General features: G+C 48.6%; 8 protein-coding genes across 8 annotated transcripts; 5 read left to right on the forward strand and 3 right to left on the reverse strand.

Moving 5' to 3' along the window:
• Positions 1-231: 231 nt before the first annotated feature.
• On the forward strand, positions 232-777 carry F4807DRAFT_451758 (uncharacterized protein; the record flags this gene model as incomplete). The annotated part of the gene is made up of 1 exon (XM_048000262.1): positions 232-777. One exon carries the CDS (start codon positions 232-234, stop codon positions 775-777), a length of 546 nt encoding a protein of 181 aa, XP_047853915.1.
• A 422-nt stretch (positions 778-1199) lies between these two features.
• F4807DRAFT_426592 (phosphoglucomutase 2) lies at positions 1200-3534 on the reverse strand. Its single transcript, XM_047998068.1, has 5 exons — positions 3281-3534; positions 3041-3138; positions 2775-2978; positions 1692-2705; positions 1200-1629 (listed from the first exon to the last, which is right to left on the reverse strand). The coding sequence occupies exons 1-5, from the start codon at positions 3331-3333 to the stop codon at positions 1337-1339; spliced, it is 1662 nt and encodes a 553-aa protein (XP_047853916.1). The 5' UTR covers positions 3334-3534; the 3' UTR covers positions 1200-1336.
• A 129-nt stretch (positions 3535-3663) lies between these two features.
• On the reverse strand, positions 3664-5018 carry F4807DRAFT_426602 (ribonuclease H-like protein). The gene is made up of 2 exons (XM_047998069.1): positions 4756-5018; positions 3664-4695 (listed from the first exon to the last, which is right to left on the reverse strand). The coding sequence occupies exons 1-2, from the start codon at positions 4792-4794 to the stop codon at positions 4165-4167; spliced, it is 570 nt and encodes a 189-aa protein (XP_047853917.1). The 5' UTR covers positions 4795-5018; the 3' UTR covers positions 3664-4164.
• Positions 5019-6800: 1782 nt separating this feature from the next.
• Positions 6801-7858, forward strand: F4807DRAFT_426604 (S-adenosyl-L-methionine-dependent methyltransferase). The gene has a single exon (XM_047998070.1). It carries the CDS (start codon positions 6930-6932, stop codon positions 7755-7757), a length of 828 nt encoding a protein of 275 aa, XP_047853918.1. The 5' UTR covers positions 6801-6929; the 3' UTR covers positions 7758-7858.
• Positions 7859-8627: 769 nt separating this feature from the next.
• On the forward strand, positions 8628-12989 carry F4807DRAFT_92500 (VPS9 domain-containing protein). The gene is made up of 3 exons (XM_048003658.1): positions 8628-9091; positions 9170-12100; positions 12155-12989. The coding sequence occupies exons 1-3, from the start codon at positions 8755-8757 to the stop codon at positions 12838-12840; spliced, it is 3954 nt and encodes a 1317-aa protein (XP_047853919.1). The 5' UTR covers positions 8628-8754; the 3' UTR covers positions 12841-12989.
• Positions 12990-16045: 3056 nt separating this feature from the next.
• On the forward strand, positions 16046-18815 carry F4807DRAFT_426607 (uncharacterized protein). Its single transcript, XM_047998071.1, has 2 exons — positions 16046-16736; positions 16797-18815. Exons 1-2 carry the CDS (start codon positions 16729-16731, stop codon positions 18499-18501), a joined length of 1713 nt encoding a protein of 570 aa, XP_047853920.1. The 5' UTR covers positions 16046-16728; the 3' UTR covers positions 18502-18815.
• A 460-nt stretch (positions 18816-19275) lies between these two features.
• F4807DRAFT_467659 (uncharacterized protein) lies at positions 19276-20734 on the forward strand. The gene has a single exon (XM_048002518.1). The coding sequence runs from the start codon at positions 19517-19519 to the stop codon at positions 20663-20665; it is 1149 nt and encodes a 382-aa protein (XP_047853921.1). The 5' UTR covers positions 19276-19516; the 3' UTR covers positions 20666-20734.
• Positions 20735-20754: 20 nt separating this feature from the next.
• On the reverse strand, positions 20755-22782 carry F4807DRAFT_426612 (putative GTP-binding protein). Its single transcript, XM_047998072.1, has 3 exons — positions 22281-22782; positions 21739-22224; positions 20755-21535 (listed from the first exon to the last, which is right to left on the reverse strand). Exons 1-3 carry the CDS (start codon positions 22425-22427, stop codon positions 20984-20986), a joined length of 1185 nt encoding a protein of 394 aa, XP_047853922.1. The 5' UTR covers positions 22428-22782; the 3' UTR covers positions 20755-20983.
• Between the last annotated feature and the right edge of the window lie 437 nt (positions 22783-23219).

Below are 23219 nucleotides of genomic sequence, written 5' to 3' on the forward strand. Positions count from 1 at the left end.
TGAATTATCTGTCCCGTTACAGCTCAGAATAGCCAATGCTGTTGTGCTTGAGGGTCTATATAAACTCTTCAACGAGCATACTTCCCTCGACTCGACACAAGGTATTCATCGACGCTACAACTTGGAACTTTATAACTCATTGACCTCGTATTACACGTCCCTAGTCTTCATTTAAATTATAAGAGATTCGAATTTTCCTACACTATCGCCATATTACCATCACCAGTCACCATGAAGATCCCGACTTTTCTCATTTTAGCATTCGGCGCCATTACTGGCTCCGGCGTTCAACTAAGCGAGGATATCGCGGACGGGCTCTTCACAGCCGACTTCAGCTCCGGAAACCTCAGTAACGTGGAGATGCTCGCTCTACACGAGCGAGAGGAGCCAGCGGACATTAACACTTCGCCAAATCCGCAGTTCGGATCCCGCATCACGCAGCGCTCGCTCCCCGTCACCCAAGCCTCGTGCAGCGACTTCATGTTCGTCGACTCAGCAGATTACCTCCAGTCGCTTCAGAAGCTGCAGAACTACTGCAACGCCAAGCCAAACGTCAAGTCGAAGGGCATCGTCGGTTTCAAAGTTGGCTCAGCGATAGCCTATATGTGCAACTATGGCAAACCGATCCAGTGTCTGACCGATGAACTCAATGACGATATGAACACTCTCAACACCCGATGCCATAGTCAACAGAAAACTGGATTTGTTTGGCATAAAGGGGTCAAGAAGACGTATGGACGGAGTCTCTTGACTGAGAGTATCTGTGACAACATGTAATAATCAAGCTTGTAACTGTATTTCTGGATATCAGATGACGTTAAGGTAGAGGTAGTATGCGGCCACTCTCTTTCAGGGCTTGGGCATTGTTTCTACGGGCAACTCTACTATCCTTTAAACCCAAATTCTACATTCTTTAGAACAGACATCCCAGATTTAGATATTACATGCGAAAGCATACATGTCCTTACCTACCTATAATTATCCAAAATTTTTATAGGCAATAATAATGGGAGAATTCCCATTGTTAACGTAGCATACCCATTCCTTTTTAGTAATTAGATTCTGAATAAGTCCGAAGAACGAGACTTTCAGGGGTTAATCATTTTCTGGCCCGATAGTCTTAGACAGAACCAGCAAAAGATCTTCCTCACCTTCAAAACTTGGATCGAGTTATTTAGGGGAAATGTATGCTGCGGATCTAAGGGAAATTTGTTTTATTTTTTATCATATCGGTGCCGGTTACAGTGTATTGACACCATAATCTCAAGAAGCTAGATACTCTCAGAGCCGTAACATCCTAATGCATATGCTAATTCCAATCCAGACGTTTGGCTTTCTACGTCTTCACATCAGGTTCGTCACGTCCCACATATTCCTTGAACTTCAATAGATCTGTTGCGAACTTGATTTCATCCTTGAGGAAGACCTGAGCATCCTGGCTATACGTCGAGGGATCTTTGCTGTACTTCTCGATATATAGACGAATGGTTGCTCCAGATGAACCAGTTCCAGACAGCCGGACGACGATACGGCTGCCGCTGTCGAAGCGGGCATAGAGACCCTGGTTTGAAGACACAGAACCGTCCAGGTCAGTGTAAGAAAAGTTGCCCGCATCAGTAACTGTGCGCTCTGCGGAATGTTAGTCAATTTTTCAGCACAACAGTAGCATATAGTCCTGTTTAGATACATACCTCCAATCTTGCTGCCCTTGAAGTTGGGGTCAGCAACTAAGTCCTTCAATGTTCCAACAACCTTGTTCGCGCCGTCAGAGTCCACGTTCTCGTAGTCGTACCGGGTGAAGAAGACTCGGCCATAGGTTCTCCAGAAGTCTGCCTGGATTTGCTTGATGCTCGGTGTAGTCCCAGGGTTGGCTTCTCCTAATCCGGCAATGATATTGAGCCATGCGACGACAGCCCAGAGACCATCTTTCTCACGAATATGGTTACTTCCTGTGCCAAAGCTCTCCTCACCACAGATACTTAGCTTATCTGCGTCAAACAAGGCACAGAAGAACTTCCAGCCGGTTGGAACTTCGTAGCAGTTCAAGCCCTGGGCTTTTGCGACGAGGTCTACGGCACCCGACGTTGGCATACTGCGAGCTAGACCATAGACCCCCTGCTTCTTGAAGTATGGAATAAGTTGCGCATGATGAGCTATGATAGCCAGACTGTCGCCGGGTGATACGAAAGCTCCTGCACCATAGATCATGTTTCGGTCGCCATCTCCATCGGATGCTGCGCCGAAGGGAATGGAGTTTTTGTCAACGGCTTCTACTAAGGAATGGGCGTAGGTGAGATTGGGGTCCGGATGCCCGCCGCCGAAGTCAGGTTTAGGGACACAGTTCTGTGTAGAGCCTTTGACGCCCAATTCCTCCTCGAAGATCGCCTTTCCGTACGGGCCAGTGACACCATGTAAACCGTCAAAGAGCACTTTGAAGTCTGAGTTGTCGGCGAAGAACTTCTTGATCAAGGGGAAATCGAAAATGTCCTTGAGCATTTGCATATAGTCAGCCGTGCTATCGACGATTTCAACCTCCAAGGGGCCGTAAGTCTTGGTTCCAATCGTGGTGATGTCCACATCGGGGATATCGGCGATCTTAAAGGAGGTTAAGGTCTTCGAAGTCTCAAATATCTTGTTCGTTACACTCTCCGGGGCAGGACCACCGTTAGATAAGTTGTACTTGATACCGAAGTCTTGGTCGGGCCCTATTTAGTGTGGGATTAAGGAATTAGAGATGTAGTCATAGCCTAGGTAGATCCAGGGATCACGCTTACCGCCGGGGTTGTGGCTAGCAGTCAGAAGAATACCTCCTGTTGCCTTTCGCTTTCGAATGACATGACTGGCAGCAGGTGTTGAAAGGATACCATTTTGGCCGATTAGCAACTTCTTGACTCCATACGCAGCTCCAATTTTCGCAATCAGCTGGATAACTTCGGGGTTCCAGAATCGGCCGTCACCACCAACGACTAGAAATGCACCTAGTACACACACATTTAGAAATTATTACGGCGGCTACTTAGTATATATTTATCATGCTCACCCTCGGCACCCTCCGGGATGGAGAGGAGGATGCTAGTGACGAAAGACTCGCTATAGTTGGGTTGTTGGAAAACCTTAACCTTCTTTCGAAGACCTGAGCTGAGGGGATATCAATAAGCTGTCCAAATAGGAGAACGAAGGACGACGTGGTGGCGTTCCTTTCTTCTGTGGGTGACGGGGCATGGCTGAGGGTTGTGGGAGGAGAGACAGCGGGGTAGCTCAAAGAAGGCTATTCACATACGTTCCAGGCTTCTGGTCAGCAAAGGACTTGAACTCGACAGACTTGACGCTCATGATGAAAAACTCAGATCGTATGCAAAGAGAGAGTACCAGACGGTTGTTAGCTTGATATGCCAACGCTTACAATGAAGCTTCAAGGTTGTGAGGTTTAGAATAAAACAGGAGACAGGGGGTGAGGGGAATCAATAAAAAACATATGACGACGTTTGGCGGGGTTAAACGTCTACAGGGAAACCAAGCTACGGGCTATTTTAGAAAGTGGAAGCTACAGAGGTCACAGCAAATAGAATTGATCTAATAGCGCAAGCACGGTGATCTCATTTTCATGTGGGGTGTAACCACAGAGGCGAAACTTCGTTTATCGAGTTAGTACCTCATTTTTATCCGCACTATGTTGATATGCCTATATGCTCATTGACATACAGTAGATATACAGTGAATATTCATTTCCATACCATACCATGCAGCACATACATACAAACGCTCTCCCCTATCAACGTTATTAGAAACCGTCAATTAATCTATCAATCACCTTGGTCACTTTGCATTTACCACGTTCTAGACAGGGCTAGGAAGCGACCATTATTAGCCAAACATTTTGCCACGCGCGATCCTAAGGCCAATATCCAACACTTGACAGACTTCCTGTGATAGGAATTAGGTATCAATTCCGTATTTATCGCATCACATCCCATCCGATATCGCGTCAGCCACTTTCGTATATGGCGTTCCGAATAGCATCAGTGTTGAAGAAGAATTTTCATCTTCAATAAACGGCTTTCTCTTATTTGAACGAGTTATGAGAATCGATTCACGTATTGTTATTTGCTCGAACAGCTAAACCCTAGTCCCACAAATTCCAACTTCTCCTGTTCCGTGTTTCGCTCACTCGGTAATTTTGGCGCTGTTGAAAATTACATCCTTGTAATATCGGGCTTCAGCGATACTTTCCAGGATATCTTCTTTGGCCTGGTGCAATCCCTGTTTCGTTGGCGCATTCCGTATGATATCTCTAGGACACCATCGTCGAGCAGCCTCCTTCAGAGTGCTAACGTCTAGGATCCGATGGTGTAGATAGTCAACTACCTTCTTATAAGGTTCTTTTCGAAGGAATGCTCGGTCAGCATGAACACTGTTACCGGCTAGCAGTGCACCTCGCTCTGGTATGTATTTCTTGATATATGCGAGAAGCTCATCTGCTGCCTGTTCTGGCGTCACTTTAGATGCCACTACTGCTGCTGTTAAGCCGCTCTTCGCATGAGTACGAGTGCACCACTCATCCATCTTGTCCATCCTCTCCTGCGATTGATGGACGACTGTTCCCCAGCCATTCTCGTCCACGACGTCTAGCGTGCCTGTGGTTATGATGCAGAAGATCTCGATAATTTCCTCTTGATCAGGGTCGAGACCTGTCATCTGATCATGTATGTCAATTACATTGCCCCGTCATGGGGATTAAAGAACCAGAAGAGATACCTCGCAATCAATCCATACCAACGCTCCGTTACTTGCCATGGTTATTACAAAAACGTGGAAGTGACCGTTATTTTATAGGAATTAGTATGGGGGAAAAAAGGGATTATTTGTATAAAGTTGGTAAAACGTTAATTTCAATCACTTCTAGGAAGGTGATGGAGTTTTTGATGTAGATAAAAAATATCCTGCGTCAGTGTGTGATTATGTAAGCATCAGACCTACCTTAGCAAGACAACTGACTATATCTACTATTAATACTCAGATACATTATATTTTTATATAAAAAATCCTTTCTATACATGTATCTGATAAATCAAATCTAACTTCTATTTTTATACTCAGTAGATCTTTGTAGTGGCGGACCCAGCTTCAATAGAGGTGACTGGCTTTTTACCCCTGAATCCTACACGACGCACATTAGAAGACACAGCTTATGTTGAAACATCATTCTGCCTTATCCAATGTAATATCACAAGTCATAATGAACACTAGACACTAGGTTAGAATTCATGAATTCACCATCGCGAATCCATCTTTCTTATTAGACATTGTGATAAAGGATGAGTAGAGTATCAGAAGACAATTTCATCGACAAGAGCCGAAACGAAAATACATAATGAAAAAATAGGTGAGTGGCTACTCAGTTCCTTGACTTATTAGCACATGTGTCATCTCTTCGTACTCCTTAAGCATTTGCCCCTCAAACCTAACATTGGCTTAACCTAGGCATGTTCTCATTCAAATAACCTCGTCATCATCCCTTTATCGCCTCCACACCTCAATAATACCCCTCAGACCGGATGGCGACGGCACTTTCCCGATGAAGGCTTATGCTGAGACTTGGGTTCACTTGTGGGATTGATGGATGTTGGTTGGGACGTTGATGATGCGAGTCCAGACATTTGATACGTCGATTCATGCGCGGATATAGATATTATTGTGGAACTATAAGTCGTAGGGTGTAATGGGGAGGGGAATAACGATGACGTAGATGAAGTCGAGTATGTCTTTTTTGTAGACTCGTAGCTCGAAGAGGTTTCACCGATAGCGTATAACTCGGTGCTGGAGCTATCTATCGACGTAACGCTAGATGATAGCTGTTGTATGAATGACCCTTCGGAGGTCATGGAAGGCAGGCTGTCATATGTCGCTGTTTTGTCTTGTTGAGACTGCCATATTCTAGTTGATTCAAGGGTGGAAGGCGAAAATGGGTACGAATTGGAAGAGATGATGTTCTTGGATAGTGAGCTAGGTAATTCCACGGTATTTGAATGACGGCCATGGCCTGGTTTCTTATGAACGCGGCGACATGAAATCAACAGTGGAAATAAAAGATAGACGAAATGCATTGCGTTTTCTCTCTACCGACTGGGCGTACAAATGGATCCGAGTAATCATGGAATGTCTGACCGTGGTAGAAAGTTGGGTAGAAGGGTGTCATACCTATTTAACTCTTTTCAATTGCTAATCGGCACCCATAACAACATTCAAGGACAATATAATATCTCCGCCTATAAACACATAGAATCAGGGGATCTGCTGAGATTTTGCTGATAGTTGCTTAAAGATTTTCATGCTAAGTTAGATGGTTTTAAAGGATATGCTCATTTTATATTAACAAGCAAACCCCGAGTCCTGAATGGTTTGAGGGGTGACACATAATCAACTTAAGAATGAATCTTCATATAACCCCTTTCTTACTTTATGAAACTAATTACGAATATCAATCTAATGTTGAGCAAACCGACTTTACACCATAACTCCCTTGTTTGTGTTACGGTGATGAGATCTTCTCTATACCATAACCAGCCTCTTACTCGCGTAAGTAAATGGATCTCTTATAATCGTTGGTAATTCGGAAACCTGAAGCTTTCAGATGATCTTGTTCAATAAGAAAAGCCTTATGGATACACATTTCAACAATATGTCTCTCGAAGGCGGATGTGTACATGGAAATACTATGATTTGCGGGGCAGCTGGCTCGCAGCTAATGTCAGCTTAGAAATTTAGTGCCTTAGTACGGTGTGCGCCCTTTTGTCGACGAAGCCGCTGACTCCTAAGAGACCGCCTCGACTTGACTGGGAATAGGGGCTTTAAAAATGATTTGAAATATTCGAATTAATCACATCTTCACAACCTGAAAATCTTATTTCGCCTTTTGAAAACACCTTAAAATGGCCAATCCCGAAGATCCGCCGTTCTCGTGTATCCGCTACCTGCCCACAACTGAAGCTTATGATCGATGGGCGGCAATCTACGACACAGATGGCAATTTTTTACAAGCACTCGATACTATCGAGTTGAAGACATTGTTTCCGCAATTCTTACGATCGATATTATCCCCTAGACCGTGGCGCATCGTGGATCTGGGCTGTGGTACGGGCCGCAATACTACGCTTCTTCTCGCGACCCCATGTATAGAGGAAGTGATTGCGTTAGACTCAAGCAGAGGAATGCTCGAAGTAGCGAGATCACGACTGCATCAGGCACTGCATCAGGCGGGTGATGGAGTTAGTACACCGAGTAAAGAACCAGCGAGAGGAGTCCCTCGGCTGCATATGGAGGTTTTCGACATGCTCGCTTCGCCAGTGCCGCCTAAGTCCGCGCAACAGGCCGACGGTGTGATCTCGACTCTAGTGGTCGAGCACGTGCCACTCCCGACATTCTTCTCTCAAGTGTCACAGATTCTGAGGCCGGGTGGCGTGCTCCTGCTAACCAATATGCATGCGCACATGGGTGGGATTAGTCAAGCTGGATTCGTGGACGCTGAGACAGGCGAGAAGATCAGGCCAACAAGTTATGCTCATACGATCACGGATGTCGTGACGGAGGCGAGAAGATGGGGTTTGGAAGTGGTGAAAGCGGGAGATGAAGATGAGGCCGGGATTAAGGAGACCAAGGTCGACGAGATCATGATTGAGACGTTAGGCCCTAGGAGTAGGAAATGGGTTGGTGTTACATGCTGGTTCGGAGGCTTGTTTAGAAAGAGGGCAGACCAATAGAATATTATATCTCGACTGAAGGCATCGCTTCCAAATCTCAAAGATCATATACGAGGGAGCTGACCTCGACGAATTGAGATTGCTCTCTCGCCTTCTATTATCTCGTCAACCTACCAAGCTTGATCAAAGAGATCAGCAAGAGCTTGAAGCCATCGAGTCGCCTCGTATTCTCATCAAAGTTCCTATTGATGGGCGCAATGAAATCCATTAAGGATTAAGATGTCTAGGGCCATAACTGCCCTGAGTCTAGGAAAGTCTATTATGAACTAGTAGGTACCTAGTGCTATGCATAATAGACAATATATGTAATTAAACATGATAGCCTATACGTATTGATGTTGTACCTGACTCTTCTAGGTCGCAAATCAATTCTTATCTCAACCAAGTTAAAACTTTCAAATCGGCTACTTCGGTAATATAATTTACTTCATTTATATTGAGACCTTTTACGCCGGATGGGTTACTACCATTTCCAAGCCTTATTATTACATCATGGTAATGAAAGGTACCTTGGTAGACATGTTAGATAATCACGGCTAAATGCCGGCAATACGAGCGCCATCCTTGTAAGTCGCAAGATTGGACAAATCAGGTATCCCAGGATCATCTTCCCAAGTCCCAAGCTGCCCGTGGACCGTCCACCTGCGCTTGTCGTCATCCCTTTAATGCGACACATTGTTCGACTTCACAGCTGCATCACAAACACCATTTTCATTGTCGCGATACTTTTGGTCAATTTGTGACGTGCTATCTGTAACACGAGCAGATCCTGCACCTATCCATTCGATATATCCCCGAGCTTCTACCTACGATCGATACGATACCCATAGAACTCGGAGAGGGTTGCTAGGAGCTTCCCTGTCCCATGATCAGAGCTCCAAGCTATTGACAATTTGAGACCTCATCAATCAACCCACGAAACTATTTAAATCCCGGCACTAAGCTGGGGAGGAGGAATGGTCGAGAAAATCCGACAGAAACAGCTACAGCTGCTTGAATGCAACCCTTGAATCCCTTCCTCGCCTCTTTCTTCAAACCAGGAAGTCCTATCGTCACCCAGTGCACTCCCGTCCACCACCATATCCTTCTAGTCCCAACTACCGAGTTTTTCCTTACCTCCCGCGAAACCGAAAGCGGCCTGTCTCTTTCAGATATCGTAGGATCTGAAGACTTTCTGGGAAGCCATGTACTCCGAGTTCCCAGTCCGGCTACCGCTGCGGGAGGGAAGGACACCGTCGGGAACTTGCGCGAACAGAGGGGCAAGCCGAAACAGTATTCAACGTTAAATGGGCGCAGTGTTGTCATTAAGGATAACTTTGTCTATAGTAATAAGGGTAGGTGGAAACCTTTTAACGATGCCACCGACCCTTTTTAGCGCTTTGCCTTTTGTCTAACCCATCACATCGTGGCAGGATTTAAGACGCTTGCTCAAGCACAGTTACTGAATGATTCCGTTTGGTACGCTGATAGCATCGAACCACGGCAATGGCTTATATACTATATATCGCGACCCTTAATCGGCATCTGGGCAGACAAAGAGATACCGCGTGCGATATTTATAGAGGGTATGGCCAAGAGGAAGCTTGCGGAAGCTAAGCAGGCAGCAGCTATTGAGAATGGCGAGCCCAGTTTACCACGAAAAAAGGAGATCCAGAGTTTTCATGACCTTTTAAATCATTTCCCGATGATCGCAAGGCAAATGCAGCCCGGACTAGAGAAACTGTTTAGGGAGTTCACGACGATTTTCGAGAGGCCGTTGCCCCCTCCCCCATCTGCGACACATATCCCCGACCCCCTTCCGGACGGTCCTATTGTGACTGCTATGAAAAGGGCCCGTTCTAACAGCTTGTCTGCGCGAAGAAATAGTTTAGAAGGCCAGGAAAGTGAAAGTTCTCGACCAACTGAGAACTTCTATGCCGAGGACGATGAAGATGTTATGAGAGCCTCGTTAGAGACGGCGGTAACAAATGCCATTGACCTCTTTCAAAGTGTTGACAAGCAGCAGCTTTCTATGCTCGGCGCGACGACTGAACTTACTGGGCCAGTCGTTGAACGGCTGATCGAACGCTACGTGAGCGAGAGTGTTCATAATCTTATCTGGCCTCGGCTGGCTGCGATGCGGCGTCCAGATGATCTTGAACTTGAAGCAAAGATACGGCAAATGGAATTTATCGACATATCACAATTAGGCATCTTCATTGAAGGCGGCCCCAGAGCCAAACATGAGCTTACGTTCAGACTCGGTCACGCAGTCGACGAGTTCCGTAAGATGACTTCATCCATGTCTCCGCAAGAAATGATGGAAATTTTATTGTCGACGATGAAAGCCGCCACGCAGTTGACTGAACAACCCCAGTCAAGTGCTCAACCTAACCCGACATCCGAAAAGCCTACCATCACCGTTAATGCTGATACACTTGTATCCCTGCTTTTATTCGTGTTGATTCGATCTGGCGTGAAACACCTTCAAGCTCGATTGATCTATATAAAACACTTTGTCTTCATCGACGATGTGGATAGTGGCGAGATAGGTTATGCTCTCAGTACGTTCGAAGCAGTTCTTCAATATCTGTCTACAGATTCAAGTAGCTTAAGAAGGGCAAGCCGTCGGAATAAAGCACTGTGGGATGCGGCTAAAAGGGGCGACATGGATGAACTCAAGAGAATGATGGACCCAGATACAAATTCTATCGACGAAGAACATCTCGACTCTCCGATCTCGGGCCATGCACCTTCGGTCAGCTGGAGCATGGTTAACGGCTCGTCAAGGAGATCCTCGGCAGCCTTCACGCCATCAGAATCTTATTCCCAAGGATCAGGATTAAGCCATGTGTTTCCATTTCAGAGCCAAGCAACGAATGATTCTTCAGCCCCCTCGGCGAAAAGGATCAAGAGAGTCTCTATGGATACTAGGAGTATGTCAAGTGGTTCTGAATATTCTTATCACTCTAGAGCTGGGAGCGTTGTCACACTTGGAAGTGGCCTAGAAGGGGATACCTCGATTGAACGATTGTGCCAGACTGAAGATGCGTTCGGAGAATCCATTCCGATGATGGCTGTTCAAAATGAACGAGCCGAAGTATTAAAGTATTTGCTTTCACTCGATGATTATTTCCCAGCCAATGTCATTTTGGACGATTGCAATAACGAAGGTACCAGCCTGTTAAGCGCTGCCGTTCAACTCGGCAATACGGAGTTAATTGATGCGATTCTCGATTTTGTCGTGGCGTCGTCTCCCGAACCGCAGATTCGGAATTATCTATCCTTGCAGGACAGTCGGGGCCGAAGCGTCGCACACTACCTATTCCACGCGCCGTCCTTAATCGCGCGCATCGGTAAGTTGCTTCCTTGGCGGCAAAAGGATAAAAATGGTCAAACGCCACTGTTTGCTCTTTGTCGCTCGTACGACCACCAAAATTACCACGATATGGTCGAGGCCGGCCTCGAAGTAGCGACACATGCGCAGGGCGATAATCAGCCACTTCACCTAGATCAGCACGTGGACTCAAAGGGAAATACCCTCTTGCATATCATCAACGATCACCAATTGGCGGTTAAGATTCTTATACAGTGCGATATCGATGTCAATGCGACAAACGACAAGAAGTTTACCGCTCTGATGGTAGCGAGTAAATATGGTCGCTTCGAAATGGTTAGAGCGATGTATTCGGATCCGAGAGTAGACGTATACGCAAAGGAGCTACGGGGACTCACCGCAGTAGAATTAGCAAAGGACGACGATGTTCGGAATAAGATTGACGACTTGACATTATTCACTATGCCGCCTGCGGAAGACGGCCGCATTACGGGCGTTGTCAGGTCATTCTTCGTTGAAGACGCTACTATTCGACTGGTCCTCAAATCGGGTGCCCCCGTAGATCATGAGAGCTACACTGTCACCACATGTCGTCGCTCCTTCGCGGACTTTGAGCGCCTAGCTAATTTGCTATCTGTGGAAAACCCAGCCTCATGGATACCCAAAATAATAAGTCAACGGTCACCATTCCAGATCCCTTCGAAGCCTTCAAGGGCCGTATTGAAAGACCTCCAAATACGGACGGACTCTTTCCTTAAAATTCTCTTAGCCCATCCTACCTTTGCGACGCATGAAATGCTATGGGAGTTCTTCCTGGTACCCGACGTACAAACAGACATGATAGAACAGCGTAGCCGGTTAAAAGCCGCGACTAGAGCTGAGAAGGTGAGGGACGAGTTCGAGCCTCTAGAAGATATCCGCGAAGTAGAGCAGTTTGTGGATCACGCCCGAGATATGGTTCGCAGTGTCAACTACTCAACTAAAAGTGTTGCACGGCGAGCTAACGCTATCGGCGTTGTTACTAATGGTATGGACCACCACCCCTAAACCAGACTATCGTTCAATATTAACAAGTTTGCAGACTTCTACGACGCAGCGAGCGAAGTATCACGAGAAGTCGCTAATCTTGCATTTGTCCCGCCAAGTCATATTTCTGCGTTCGAGGCTTATGTTTACACACTTATACCACCACAATCTAATCCGTCATACTTATTTCATAATTCTTTCTTAGCCGTCCAATCTACTATCCAGGCTATGCTCGCATCTCTATCCCGACCACCTCAACTTGTTACCCAAATTGTATCTTGCCGTAAGGCAATAGAACGTAATTACAACTCCGTCTCGCGCTCAACAAGATGGCCCCTCGGCCTGCTTGACGAAACACGTCAGCGAATTAACGAGGATAGAGAAGAAAAAGCAAGGCGCGCTCAGACCGAGGTGGATACTCTGAGTAAAGAACTCCGGTACACGCAGCAGACGGTAGCAAGCGAGCTAGCGGGATGGGAAGAGATGCACGAGCGTATGGGCCGCAAAGCCATACGGGAGTTCGCCAGGGGCATGCTCATCTTGGAGCGTGAGCGACTGCAGGGTCTACGCAGGGCACAGCGGAAACTACAAGATTTGGATTTGGACTTTGGCAATGGACCCCAAGGATCAGGTGTTCGTAATAATGAGGAGGGCGCGGTAATCGAAAACGGCGTTGGCAAGGATCCAGCGGAAGGCGAGTCTAGTACATCCGGTGAGGCGTTTGTGGATAGAGTAGAGTAGATCTCGGTGACGGTTTGAGGTGGTAACTCGGATACCTCAGTAAAAGGCCGTTGTATAGCAATGCTGAACTTGTCGCAATTATCACCGCCACCATAGCTATCCACGGATGTGTGTACCACCCGGGTCGTAGCCTTCCCGTGCTCGCGCCGCAATCTAATCATCATCCCTCACATCATATCGTACTACCTCAGAATGGGAAAAGTGACAAGGTGAAAAATCGGGAGGCAGCCCAATATCATATTATACCCAACTTGCGAGGAGGGGGTTATGGTGCCTTATGCCATTTTTTCAGCTATGCTAATGTGGCTTTGCTACTTTGAAACAGGCCTGATCATCGACGGGCGCTTCGCTTCGGCGACCAGGTTGGACGGCCTGCCAGGTAGCATCCATCCCAAGTAACGTAGGTGCGAGGCGCAAACTAAAGAAAAGAAGGGAGAAGAGAGACCCGGCCGCAGAATAACGACCGCGGAAAGGAAATAAAGCTTGCACTTTCTGCATACATCGAGATCTTGGTGGTTGTCCTAGGGTCTTTTTGCCTCTACGTCGTAGTTTCTCGGCTCTTCATGCCGGGCGGCCAATCAATCGAGAGATAGCTCCTTCGTAATTAGTTACGTAGTGTTTCTCTTTTTGACATACCGAAGGTCAAGTATCTGAAGGTGAATGTTTCCAAGACACAGGTTGCGAAGTTGTTGAGGCGTGGTAATCTGTACACACGTAGGTGGTCGCAAAGAGAGTCACTCCCAGCCACTTGATATTCACATCGACTTATCATCTAGACACAGATAGACACAGATTACCATCCACCATCCATCATCCCCGTAAGCATCCATTGTTACTCATACTAAAGCAGCCCGTTTTCGTACACGTAAGTGTGCGCGGACCCGTATTCTCATCGTGATGGCGAATATCATTGATCGTCTAGAAAGACTAGAAGCATGCAGAGATAGACAAACATATGACCCCCATGCATGCGATAGCAGGGAAAGATGACTCACTCGAACGTGGAGAAAGAAAATCTAGCTAGACTTACCTGAACTACTCTAAACGGGAATGCGGGAAACGACATCTCAGCGAACGAGAACGGTCCCGGCAGTGTAGATCTGAAACGAGACCCCAAAAAGGGAATGGACTTGAAACGAAACATTCTCTTCCCTTTTCTTCTTCTTGTTCATGACACATGTTTGTTGCCCCCCTCCTCCCGCCGCCGCCCGCTCTGCCCGCTATTTACATGGCACCGGGGTCGGTTGGCCGATAGCCAATCATGGACCTTGACGCGTCGCGGTAGCTGCGAATAAGTTACTTGTAGCTACTTCCCGTGGGGCTAAGGGAATCGGCGAATCAGGCACGAGTGCGGGGGATGGTGGGGCCTTTCGAGTGTGGATCACGCAGAACGCGGCTCTCTTTCGTGGCATTTACGCGCCGGAGGAGGCTGTGCAGCTCTTTGGCTTGGGCTTTACCTTTCTTAGTAACACCTAAGGTTAATTCTTACCACATGACATCTGATCGCAGTCGGTCCACGTTCATCCACGGATGTCGTTCAATTTAAGCGCGCTTCTCTTCTTTGGTCGAGATTAAGGTTGCAATCGGACAATTCCATTGAAGATGATTTTCGTCGAGGAAGCTTGCGGAAGGATCATTAAGGAATGGATATCGGTCCTAATGAGGCATGATGAAGGACGATTATCATACGTATGAGATCTCACGATGATCTCTATCTACTAGCCGCTGAAGAAAACGAATGCGAGTAATTCAAGTAATTCTTACTATGTACGGACCCAATATGGCTTACGTACATACGGCGTCTATACATATTATCGAGATGAAAGCTGTGGAACATGGCCTGGAAGCTTGCGCGTTTCGATCAAGGCCGTCTTCGGCGCCTGTCTTGCCTCATCTCGCGCTGCTCTATGTCCGGTTTTCTTAATATTGCGCGGGGTCGGAGTAATGCTCGAGATTATTATTCTTGTTCTCACCGGATACTCCTTTGGCTCACCTTGGAAGAAAGCTCCACAGCAAATTTGGTGTCTGCCGCCCATCCACAGAGTGGAAGATCTTCCCCAGGTTCCATCTGTACCCATCTGTACCCATCCGTGCTCTGTAAATAGACGCGCGCAAATCAATTTCCCGCGCTAAACATGGCGTTACCTGCCCCCATTCTCCGCCAAACGCACAGACACACGGAAAGCCGATTGCCCAGGTGGCTGGTTTTCTGGCTGGGTCTTCGCCCTATCTTATCACGAATCCGGCTTTCTCGTCAATGCCCAGCTGCTTCTCTACTATTTTTGTCTCGGCAATTAAATTTGGCGAGCGGTTACTGAAATGAAGGCAAAGCACTCTTCGGTTGTATCCCGCCAGAACTGAAATTAAGCTTAAGCGCAAGCGCACATTGCATTCTGGCAGATCTCTGGGCGATCAGGAAATACAACTTAGGCCTTGTCCAGATCGGTTACTGTTTCTGGCGAATGCTGCCGAACAAGAACGAAGGATCCCGGAATCTCGACTTTCCTGTGGCGGAGTGCGCGGTTGCGAAGATTGGGTAGCAAGCAGAATGCGCGCCGCCTCTCCTCGCCGTAGCGCAATGCGACGCATTCTAACGATAACAAATCGAGTGCACCGAGGACGGAAGTGTTCTCTAGTAGTAATAAACAGGGAAAAATATCTATGGATGTTGAATTTTGACAGTCTCAGGGCATAGAGCAAGTGGCTGTGTGTCGCGATCCCGTTCGCTATAGCGTGCAGAACACGGTTGTATGTAGCAACGAGCGTGCCTCACTCACGATCGTGTGGCGCGCTCGCGCGTTATTCTGGCGTTATGCAGGATACATGCGAAAACCATCCCGCAAATGCATCTCGGTTCCACACAAACGACGGAGACAAGCCGAACTAATGCACAATGGAACATGTGTCTATTTCTAATATGAGTCACACTGGCGGTATCTGGATTAGTTCGCTCGAACATGCCTGCATTCCTGTATATCGAGCTCTTGCATTCTGCCAATATGGAGACGCAAAGAGTGGGAACGTTATACTGATCGTGGAAGATTGGCAGACGACGGTGCTATCAAATTCACTGTCCAGATTCGACAGCCAGTAACAAGACCCCGGCCTTGACATCTGATAGGTCAGATCGTCGTACCCACGATTGCCTCTTGTGGCAGGGGTGTTACGGAGCTACAAGCCGAGCTCTATACTGTGCCGTAGCCGCCCATTTTGCGCAGATCTCAACGTGCTAAGACGGGTTCCCGCTTACCGTATGCTGGATGCCCTGGATGCCCTGAATACCACCCTGCGCTAAAGATCAAGAAATACGTACCGCGTAGCCGCAGAGCTGTCAAGCCAAAGCCCACTTACACAACCTCGACTATGGGCCGACTCGACCTGGCCCCGTCGACCTGATCGTTCGGGCTTCCACGTACCGCACTACGTACATGAATGATACCTCTAAATCCGAATTCTAGTCTGCTTCTCCAAGTTTCAGGTTGGACATCTTGCATCTGTGGAATACATCATCGTTTAGTACAAGGCGAGTTCCGCCGAGGTGATTGGCATCCCGGCCTATCCATGTTCGGCCATCCAGCTTCGAGGATAAGAGGACCGGTCCTCCTCCTCCATCGGTTCTCCTTTCGTTCCAGTTCTTCAGTATCAACTCTCTGATCTAATAGGATCAAATTGCATTGTTTTTTCTTTCATATTTATTAGATCTCTCCTGAGGCAGGCCGCCAGTCACGCGACCCCAAGATTTCTCTCCGCTTCACGGCATCTCTCATCTTACCAGTCCTGAACAGACATCTGCATCTGGAGCCGGCTCTCCTATACACATTCATTCTATAATCTATAATCGCCTTAGTTCTTGTCTAAGCAGACAAGAACGCATACATAAACATCGACATGGCTACGTGAGTTTTGAAGCCACACTGCTGCTCGTGACAAGATGTAACTAACAGGCGTGTACACAGTCTGGAAGCAGGCATGTCTTTCGACTTCATATTTCCCACATGCGAGCCTACCACGCCGCCGAGCTTTTCTTTTGATCCGTCCTTTCTGGAGATGCCTTGCAATCCCGGACACGCTCGCTCAAGCTCGTATAGTTCTTACTGTTCTACTACTGAGTCGTCGCCCTCCGACTCGGTCAGCACGCGTGTAACGACGCCTTCCCGCTCGCCGCCGCCAATCCGTCAACATGGCCCCATCTTGCTACCTAAGATCCGTTCCCAGGACCAGGCCATTGACTCGCCCCCAAAGCGTGTCAAGACATCTCCTGCGCCGGCTCCCAAGCCTAGCCGCCGCGCAGCTTTCCGCCCCACGCATAACAGGAGCTTCACTAACCCAGAAACGTTGAACCAATTTTCAAACGCATTCTTTCCGGCCCCAGATGACCAAAATACTATGTCACAATCATTGTTGTGCTCTCCCGTCACGTTCCCTCAAGATAGCATGGGCCATTCTCGCCGCTCTTCGGCTGTGAGCCTCGACGGCGCGGTGCTTGAGAAATATGGCTTCCCTTATCGCCAGATGCCGGCATACGTCCCAGCCGTCACCCAGCCCCAAAACGACCAATTCTTCTTCAGCTATACGCCTCGAGCTCCTTCGCCATTGAGCCTCTCATCTACGCCCACACCTGACCCAACCCCGTCCACCACTCTCATGAACTACCTCTCAACCTCCAACCCCGCCCCATCTCTAGTCCGCACCATCTCATTCCCGCTCCGCGACCCCAACACCAAGCACTTCTGGTGGGACGTGCGCCAAATCCGGCCGTGGACCAACTTCAACATCAACACCATTCTCTCACTCCCCGGCGCCTCCGGGCTCCTCCACTGCCCCGTCCCGCAACCCCTCCTCCAGCAGCCGTCGACCAGCGCGCGGCACCCGGAGACCGAGGCCGCGCTGCACAGCATCTACGCCTCGTATTACATCCCCAAACTAAACTCGGCGCTCGCGCTCACCTCGCAGCGGCCCATGCACCTCAGCGTGCCATCCGGATCGGCCGCTTCGAAGGGAATGTCGTCGGCGGCGAACGACCACCTGTTCGTGGCGAACGTGGCGGGCGAGTCGGCGAGCGCGGCGGCCATCTTCGGCGGCAAGCCGACGGCGCGCGTCGTCGGGCTCGTCAAGAGCTTCGACCGCTTCAACACGGGCATGCGCGTCGAGGGCAACGTCAAGCGCGTCGAGTACCTGCGCGGCCTCGCGCACCTGCACCACGCCATGCGCGAGCACGGCACGCGCTACGGGTTTATACTCACCGAGATCGAGCTCGTCGTTTGCCGCAACGGCGCCGAGGGGACCCCGCATTTCGGGTTCTTGGAGGTTACTAGCGTGCAGCTTAATGCTACTGCTGAGAGTAGTTGTGGGGAGGAAGGAGAGACGCCGCTGACGGCGTGTCTCGCGCTTTGGGGGTTGTGTGTTATGGCTAGTGATGATGGGGTTAATGGCCATGGACTCAGTTTTGGTGGCCAGAGTGGTATGGTCGCCTGGAGGGCGGAGATTGGAGCCCCGGCTGAAGGGACGAGGAGGAAGGCCCTGCCGAGGGATGACTGGATGCCGCAGCCGCAGCTGGCGGAGAAGCGCGAGGCGAAGCGTGCTAGGGGGTGGGTGTTCCCTGAGGAACCGGTTGGGAGGAAGGAGCTTGGGAAGAGGGGGGTGCGGTACGGTGGTTGTTAATAAGATACCTACCGGGTTTTGTTTTTTTGTGGTGGTTGCATTTACATAGGCACTCCTTCCTAGGAGCCATAGGGATTCTTCCCGCGAACGAGCTGGTCTCGCTTTCGCTGGGTTTTTTGGGGGCTGTGATGAGAGACGAGGCATGAAGTTACGAACAACTGCGGGTTTTATTTACTTGCTGGGTGGGTACAGATGTTTGGTTGAACTTATGCTTACGCAGTAGGTTGGTTACCCCCGATGCTCTCTGCTCGGGAGCCTGGTTGGTAGAATATTAGTTACTTTAATTAGGAAAATATCGTTAAATTACTTATATGCCTTTGCGAGACTTGGTCTACTGGGACTTGTGATAAGGTAGTCGTGGGAAACATTCGTTTCTATGAAGCTCAGTATCTCTCGACCTAGGGCTATCTTACACCCTAAGTAAACATTCAAGGTTCTCTTTCGGTACCATCTACTTCGAAGGATTGGGGCAAGCAATGTGATATATACTGCTATTTCGCCTCGTCTATATATCCAGTTTTAATCGTTTACCTTGGATAGTAGGTATCTCAATGGAACGTTTCCATACTTGGGTAGTCTTCCACCTAACAGTAACAAGCTCGAAATGGCCATTTTAGACAAGATACCTATTACCTGCTTTAGTTCACCGCTAAGGCAACGTTTGAGCTGGCTTTAGATATGGGTCAATATATACCCCTATTGATAAGACTATGATACGCAGCAAGTATAATAATAAAAATAGATTTCAATATTTTGAAAACAGATATCGAATTACCCGTCATACTCTATCATTGTCTTACTTGAACAAAGAATAGAAACTTGTGGAAGTGCGACCTCACATTCCAATCCATCTCACGACTCGACCTTCTAAATGTCTCAAGTAAGGGACGTTGGCCGCAGAAGGAAACAGATACACGACTTAATGTACCAAGTTACAACTTAGTCCTGATTATCCTGAGGCTATGTAAACCAGACCGTTTGCGGATATAGCCAATATGTGCTATATATCGGCATTATGTCAATGTTCCAAGCCAGGACTCGTCCTTTCAAAAGACGAAAAGACAATGAACTACCTAACGTTTTTGTCTCTCAAAACCATATTCTAATATCACTGTTGGTCCTGCTCTTCCTGCCAAATACCACTAAGAACACAAGAGAGGAACAGCGAATACCCTCACACCCTTCCACCATGTCGTCCCGCTACCCCAAGCGCAAGCGCGCCGCCATCGACTACGCGGCCATCGCATCAGGCAACACCCAAGCCCCTCGCACATCCAAGACGGGCAAAGCCCAGGCTCTCCGGCTCCCCAAGTCGAAGCGACCAGCAACTTCGCCCTCGCCCCCCAAACTTTCTAAATCCTCCTCTAAAGCCGCCAACCCTGCTAGAGCATCTAAAACACCCAAAGCCCCTAAGGTTAAAGCAGCCGTTAAGGCCATTAAGGCCCCAAAGCGCCCCGTCGTCGAAAGACCCGAGCCCGAGCCCCTGGACCAGAATTCAGACGGGGGCCCAGACCCGCCGTCGCCGGACCCGGAGATCGATCCTGAGCAGCTAAGCGCCACGACAGCGACGCGCACATCCTACGCCACCACCACCACTCCCTCGACAGAGTTCGTCCCACAATATGAGCAGCAGCAGCAGCAACCCACACCCGTATCCATCCAACCCAAACCCGGCCCCCGTCCGCGGTCTATTTTCGACCCGGACCCGGACGTAGACCAGCTATTCCGAATGATGGATCAGCAAGAGCAAGACCTAGCATTCCTAGACATGGACACAGACCCAGAGCCGTTCCCGGACCTAATAAACGACTCCTCCTCCTCCTCTATCTTCTACCAGCCGCGCACGAACCCGCTAACGGAGCTGAGCGTGCAAGAAGTGGTGGATTTCGTCGGCACCGTGATATACTTCGTGCGCGCCGTCAAGCGCATCCGGATCGACGTCGCGAACCCGCTGTCCGTGACGCGGGCGCTGGACGCGCGGGACCGCGTGTGGGACGACCCGGCGCGCGACTGGGCCAAGTACGGCGACCGCGCGTGGCGGCATCGGTTCCATGTGGCCGACGGCCTGTACGAGATGCCGTTGGGCCACGTCGCGGCCTTGGTAGATGTGGTGATGAGGTTTAAGGAAGACCTTGATGACAAAGGCATTCACATCGGGTTGTGAAGCAGGATTGTTTCCGTTAGAATGACTTGGGGCTTAGTATATCTGAAAAGGGGTTGTATTACATTTACGATATCCGTATGCGAAAAGCCTTTCAGTTCACTGAAATCAATATTAATAACTACGAACTTGGATAATTCTATTTAGAGAACAAGTCAAAATTGGCTCGCCTCAAAAGATTGCTTCGCCGGCTTCAATTGTATTCCCGCTTTGAGCTGGTTATAAATAGCAAGTAGTTGATCTCATTCGTGATATCTTTATTTGGTCCCGCATAACGGAGGCATGAATTCTTAGCTCATTAGATAGATCTAAATTCGCTCTTTAACCCTTGGCAGCACCTGCCTTGATCAGCAGGATATCGCCGTCCTCGACTACGTATTCCTTGCCCTTAGTCATAATCTTACCCTTCGCCTTGACTTCAGACTCGTCACCCAACTCCTTGAGGACATTGAAGTTGTAGACCACGGCCTGGATGAAAGTCTTTTCGAAGTCTGTGTGAATGACACCAGCGGCCTGTGGTGCCTTGGTGCCGACACGGATGGTCCATTGCCTTACCTCGTCAGTACCAGTTGTGAAGAAACTAGCAAGGTTCAATGCCTTTCGCATCGTTGTGATAATCTTGGGCAATGCAGATTCAATGCCGAGGTTTTTGCATTCCTCAGCAGCTTCGGCATCGGTAGCGAAGTGAGTAAGACGTTCCTCAAACGATATAGAGATTGGGAGGATAGGGTCGCCAGCCGCGTGCTCCTTCATCCACTCGGCAATCTTAGCAAGATGCTTATTCTTCTTGCGAGTGTAGTCCTTCTCTGAGAGGTTGACTAGGTACACCACCGGCTTCGCTGAAAGGAGGAAGAGGGTATTGATTACTTCGACCTGTTGACTATGTCAGCTGCGTTTCCCCTCAGATTGCAAAGATGAAATTTTATAGGATTGGGTAATCAGAGGATTCTTTTATCTCAGTATGCGCTCTGCGTTGTATTATTGAGGCATTCGAAGAGCTGGGATTAGATCAGGCGCTATGGCCCTTGTTCATCATATTAAATGAGATTGAGGAATTAAAGAAGGTTAAATCTTACCTCCTTTGGTGTCCATGTGCCTTTTCGGACATCTTTCCCGTCCTTTAGCCACGCGAGAACCTTTTCTATTGTTGCTTCGTCCTCTTTCGCCTTCTTCAACTCCAGACTCTGACCACCCAAACGGGTCTTCTTCTTGGAGTTCTCTAGGGCCTTCTCGGTGAATTCGATATCCTTCAACCGAAGTTCCTCGGCAATGATATCTAGATCTCGGACGGGGTTAACGTCACCCTCGACGTGGATAATCTCCGCATCATCGAAACATCGAACAACTTGGAAGATGGCATCGACAGCTCGAATGTGTGATAAGAAGGCGTTACCAAGACCGGCACCAGTCGAGGCACCTCTCGTCAGACCAGCAATATCATAAATGGTCAGGTGGGCGGGCACTCGCGACTTGGGGTTGTACTTATTGCACAACCAGTCGTAGCGCTCATCCGGAACAATGACACGGGATTCTTCCGGGTCGATGGTGGCATATGGGAAGTTCTACTCCTGCCTGTTTAGCTGGAAACGCAGTCGACGGTCAGAGAGCACCGACTTACGGCAGGGTTACCAAGACTACACTTCGTAATAGCCTGGAACAGTGTCGATTTGCCGACGTTGGCTAGACCAACGATACCACTCTTTAAGTTGTTTCCCGGTCGACCGAGGAGGATCTTCTCCTCGACAACTTGCTTCTTGGGAGGCATTGGTTTTCGTCGCTTGGCGTAGGTACGAGTGGAGATGAGTACTGCTGTGCAACTAGGCACGCGGAGAGGGAAAAAAGCAGAGCTAGCTGCTACAGGTCGAAAAGTTTGGAATAGAGAAGCGAATGGAAGGGTGGAGGAGAAGGAAGACACGACGACGGTTCTCGGCTGGTGGCCGGTTGGGTGATATCGAATTGGACAAATACTGATATATCTGTCTAATACTCGATCACCATCTATTTGAAGTATTGTTGGCACTCGACTGCTGCCCTCGAGAAGACTTTTTTTATCGCGCGGGTTGGTACAGCTGTCTTGTCCTTTTTCCTCTCCTCTTTGGAGGGGCAGTTGGGAAAAAAAAGCTTGCTCTTTGTGGTGGAGTTCTCAATTAAAATTGGGCTCAGGAATTGCGCCGGAATCCGGCTGACCTATTTCGCCGAAACTTTGGGACTCTGGGCAAGACTAGGCTGAGACTTCTGTCAGATGATGGCACCTGACGCGCAAGTGGTAGTCAGCTAAGGCAGCTACGAAGGTATCAATTGTCTCAGGTCTGCCTTGTTAGCCTCTTCAAAGTGGAGCATCGGCCAATGGTTTTCAGCCATTTCGCGACCGAGCTACCGGATTCGTCGTTTATTGGCTGATACGTCAGCTAGCTGTGGCTTACGTTCTCACTCACTAGATCCTCCTCACTCGGCGGTTTGTATCGTCTTCGTAGTTGCCTCGAGCTAAGTTACTATGATCTACTTCCTACAACTCGCAATGAATCGCCAACTTCTGCCACGTAACTAGAGTTTACCA

The sequence above is a fragment of the Annulohypoxylon truncatum genome (genome assembly GCF_022578515.1).
Source record: "Annulohypoxylon truncatum strain CBS 140777 unplaced genomic scaffold F4807scaffold_17, whole genome shotgun sequence".
NCBI classification, from domain to species: domain Eukaryota; kingdom Fungi; phylum Ascomycota; class Sordariomycetes; order Xylariales; family Hypoxylaceae; genus Annulohypoxylon; species Annulohypoxylon truncatum.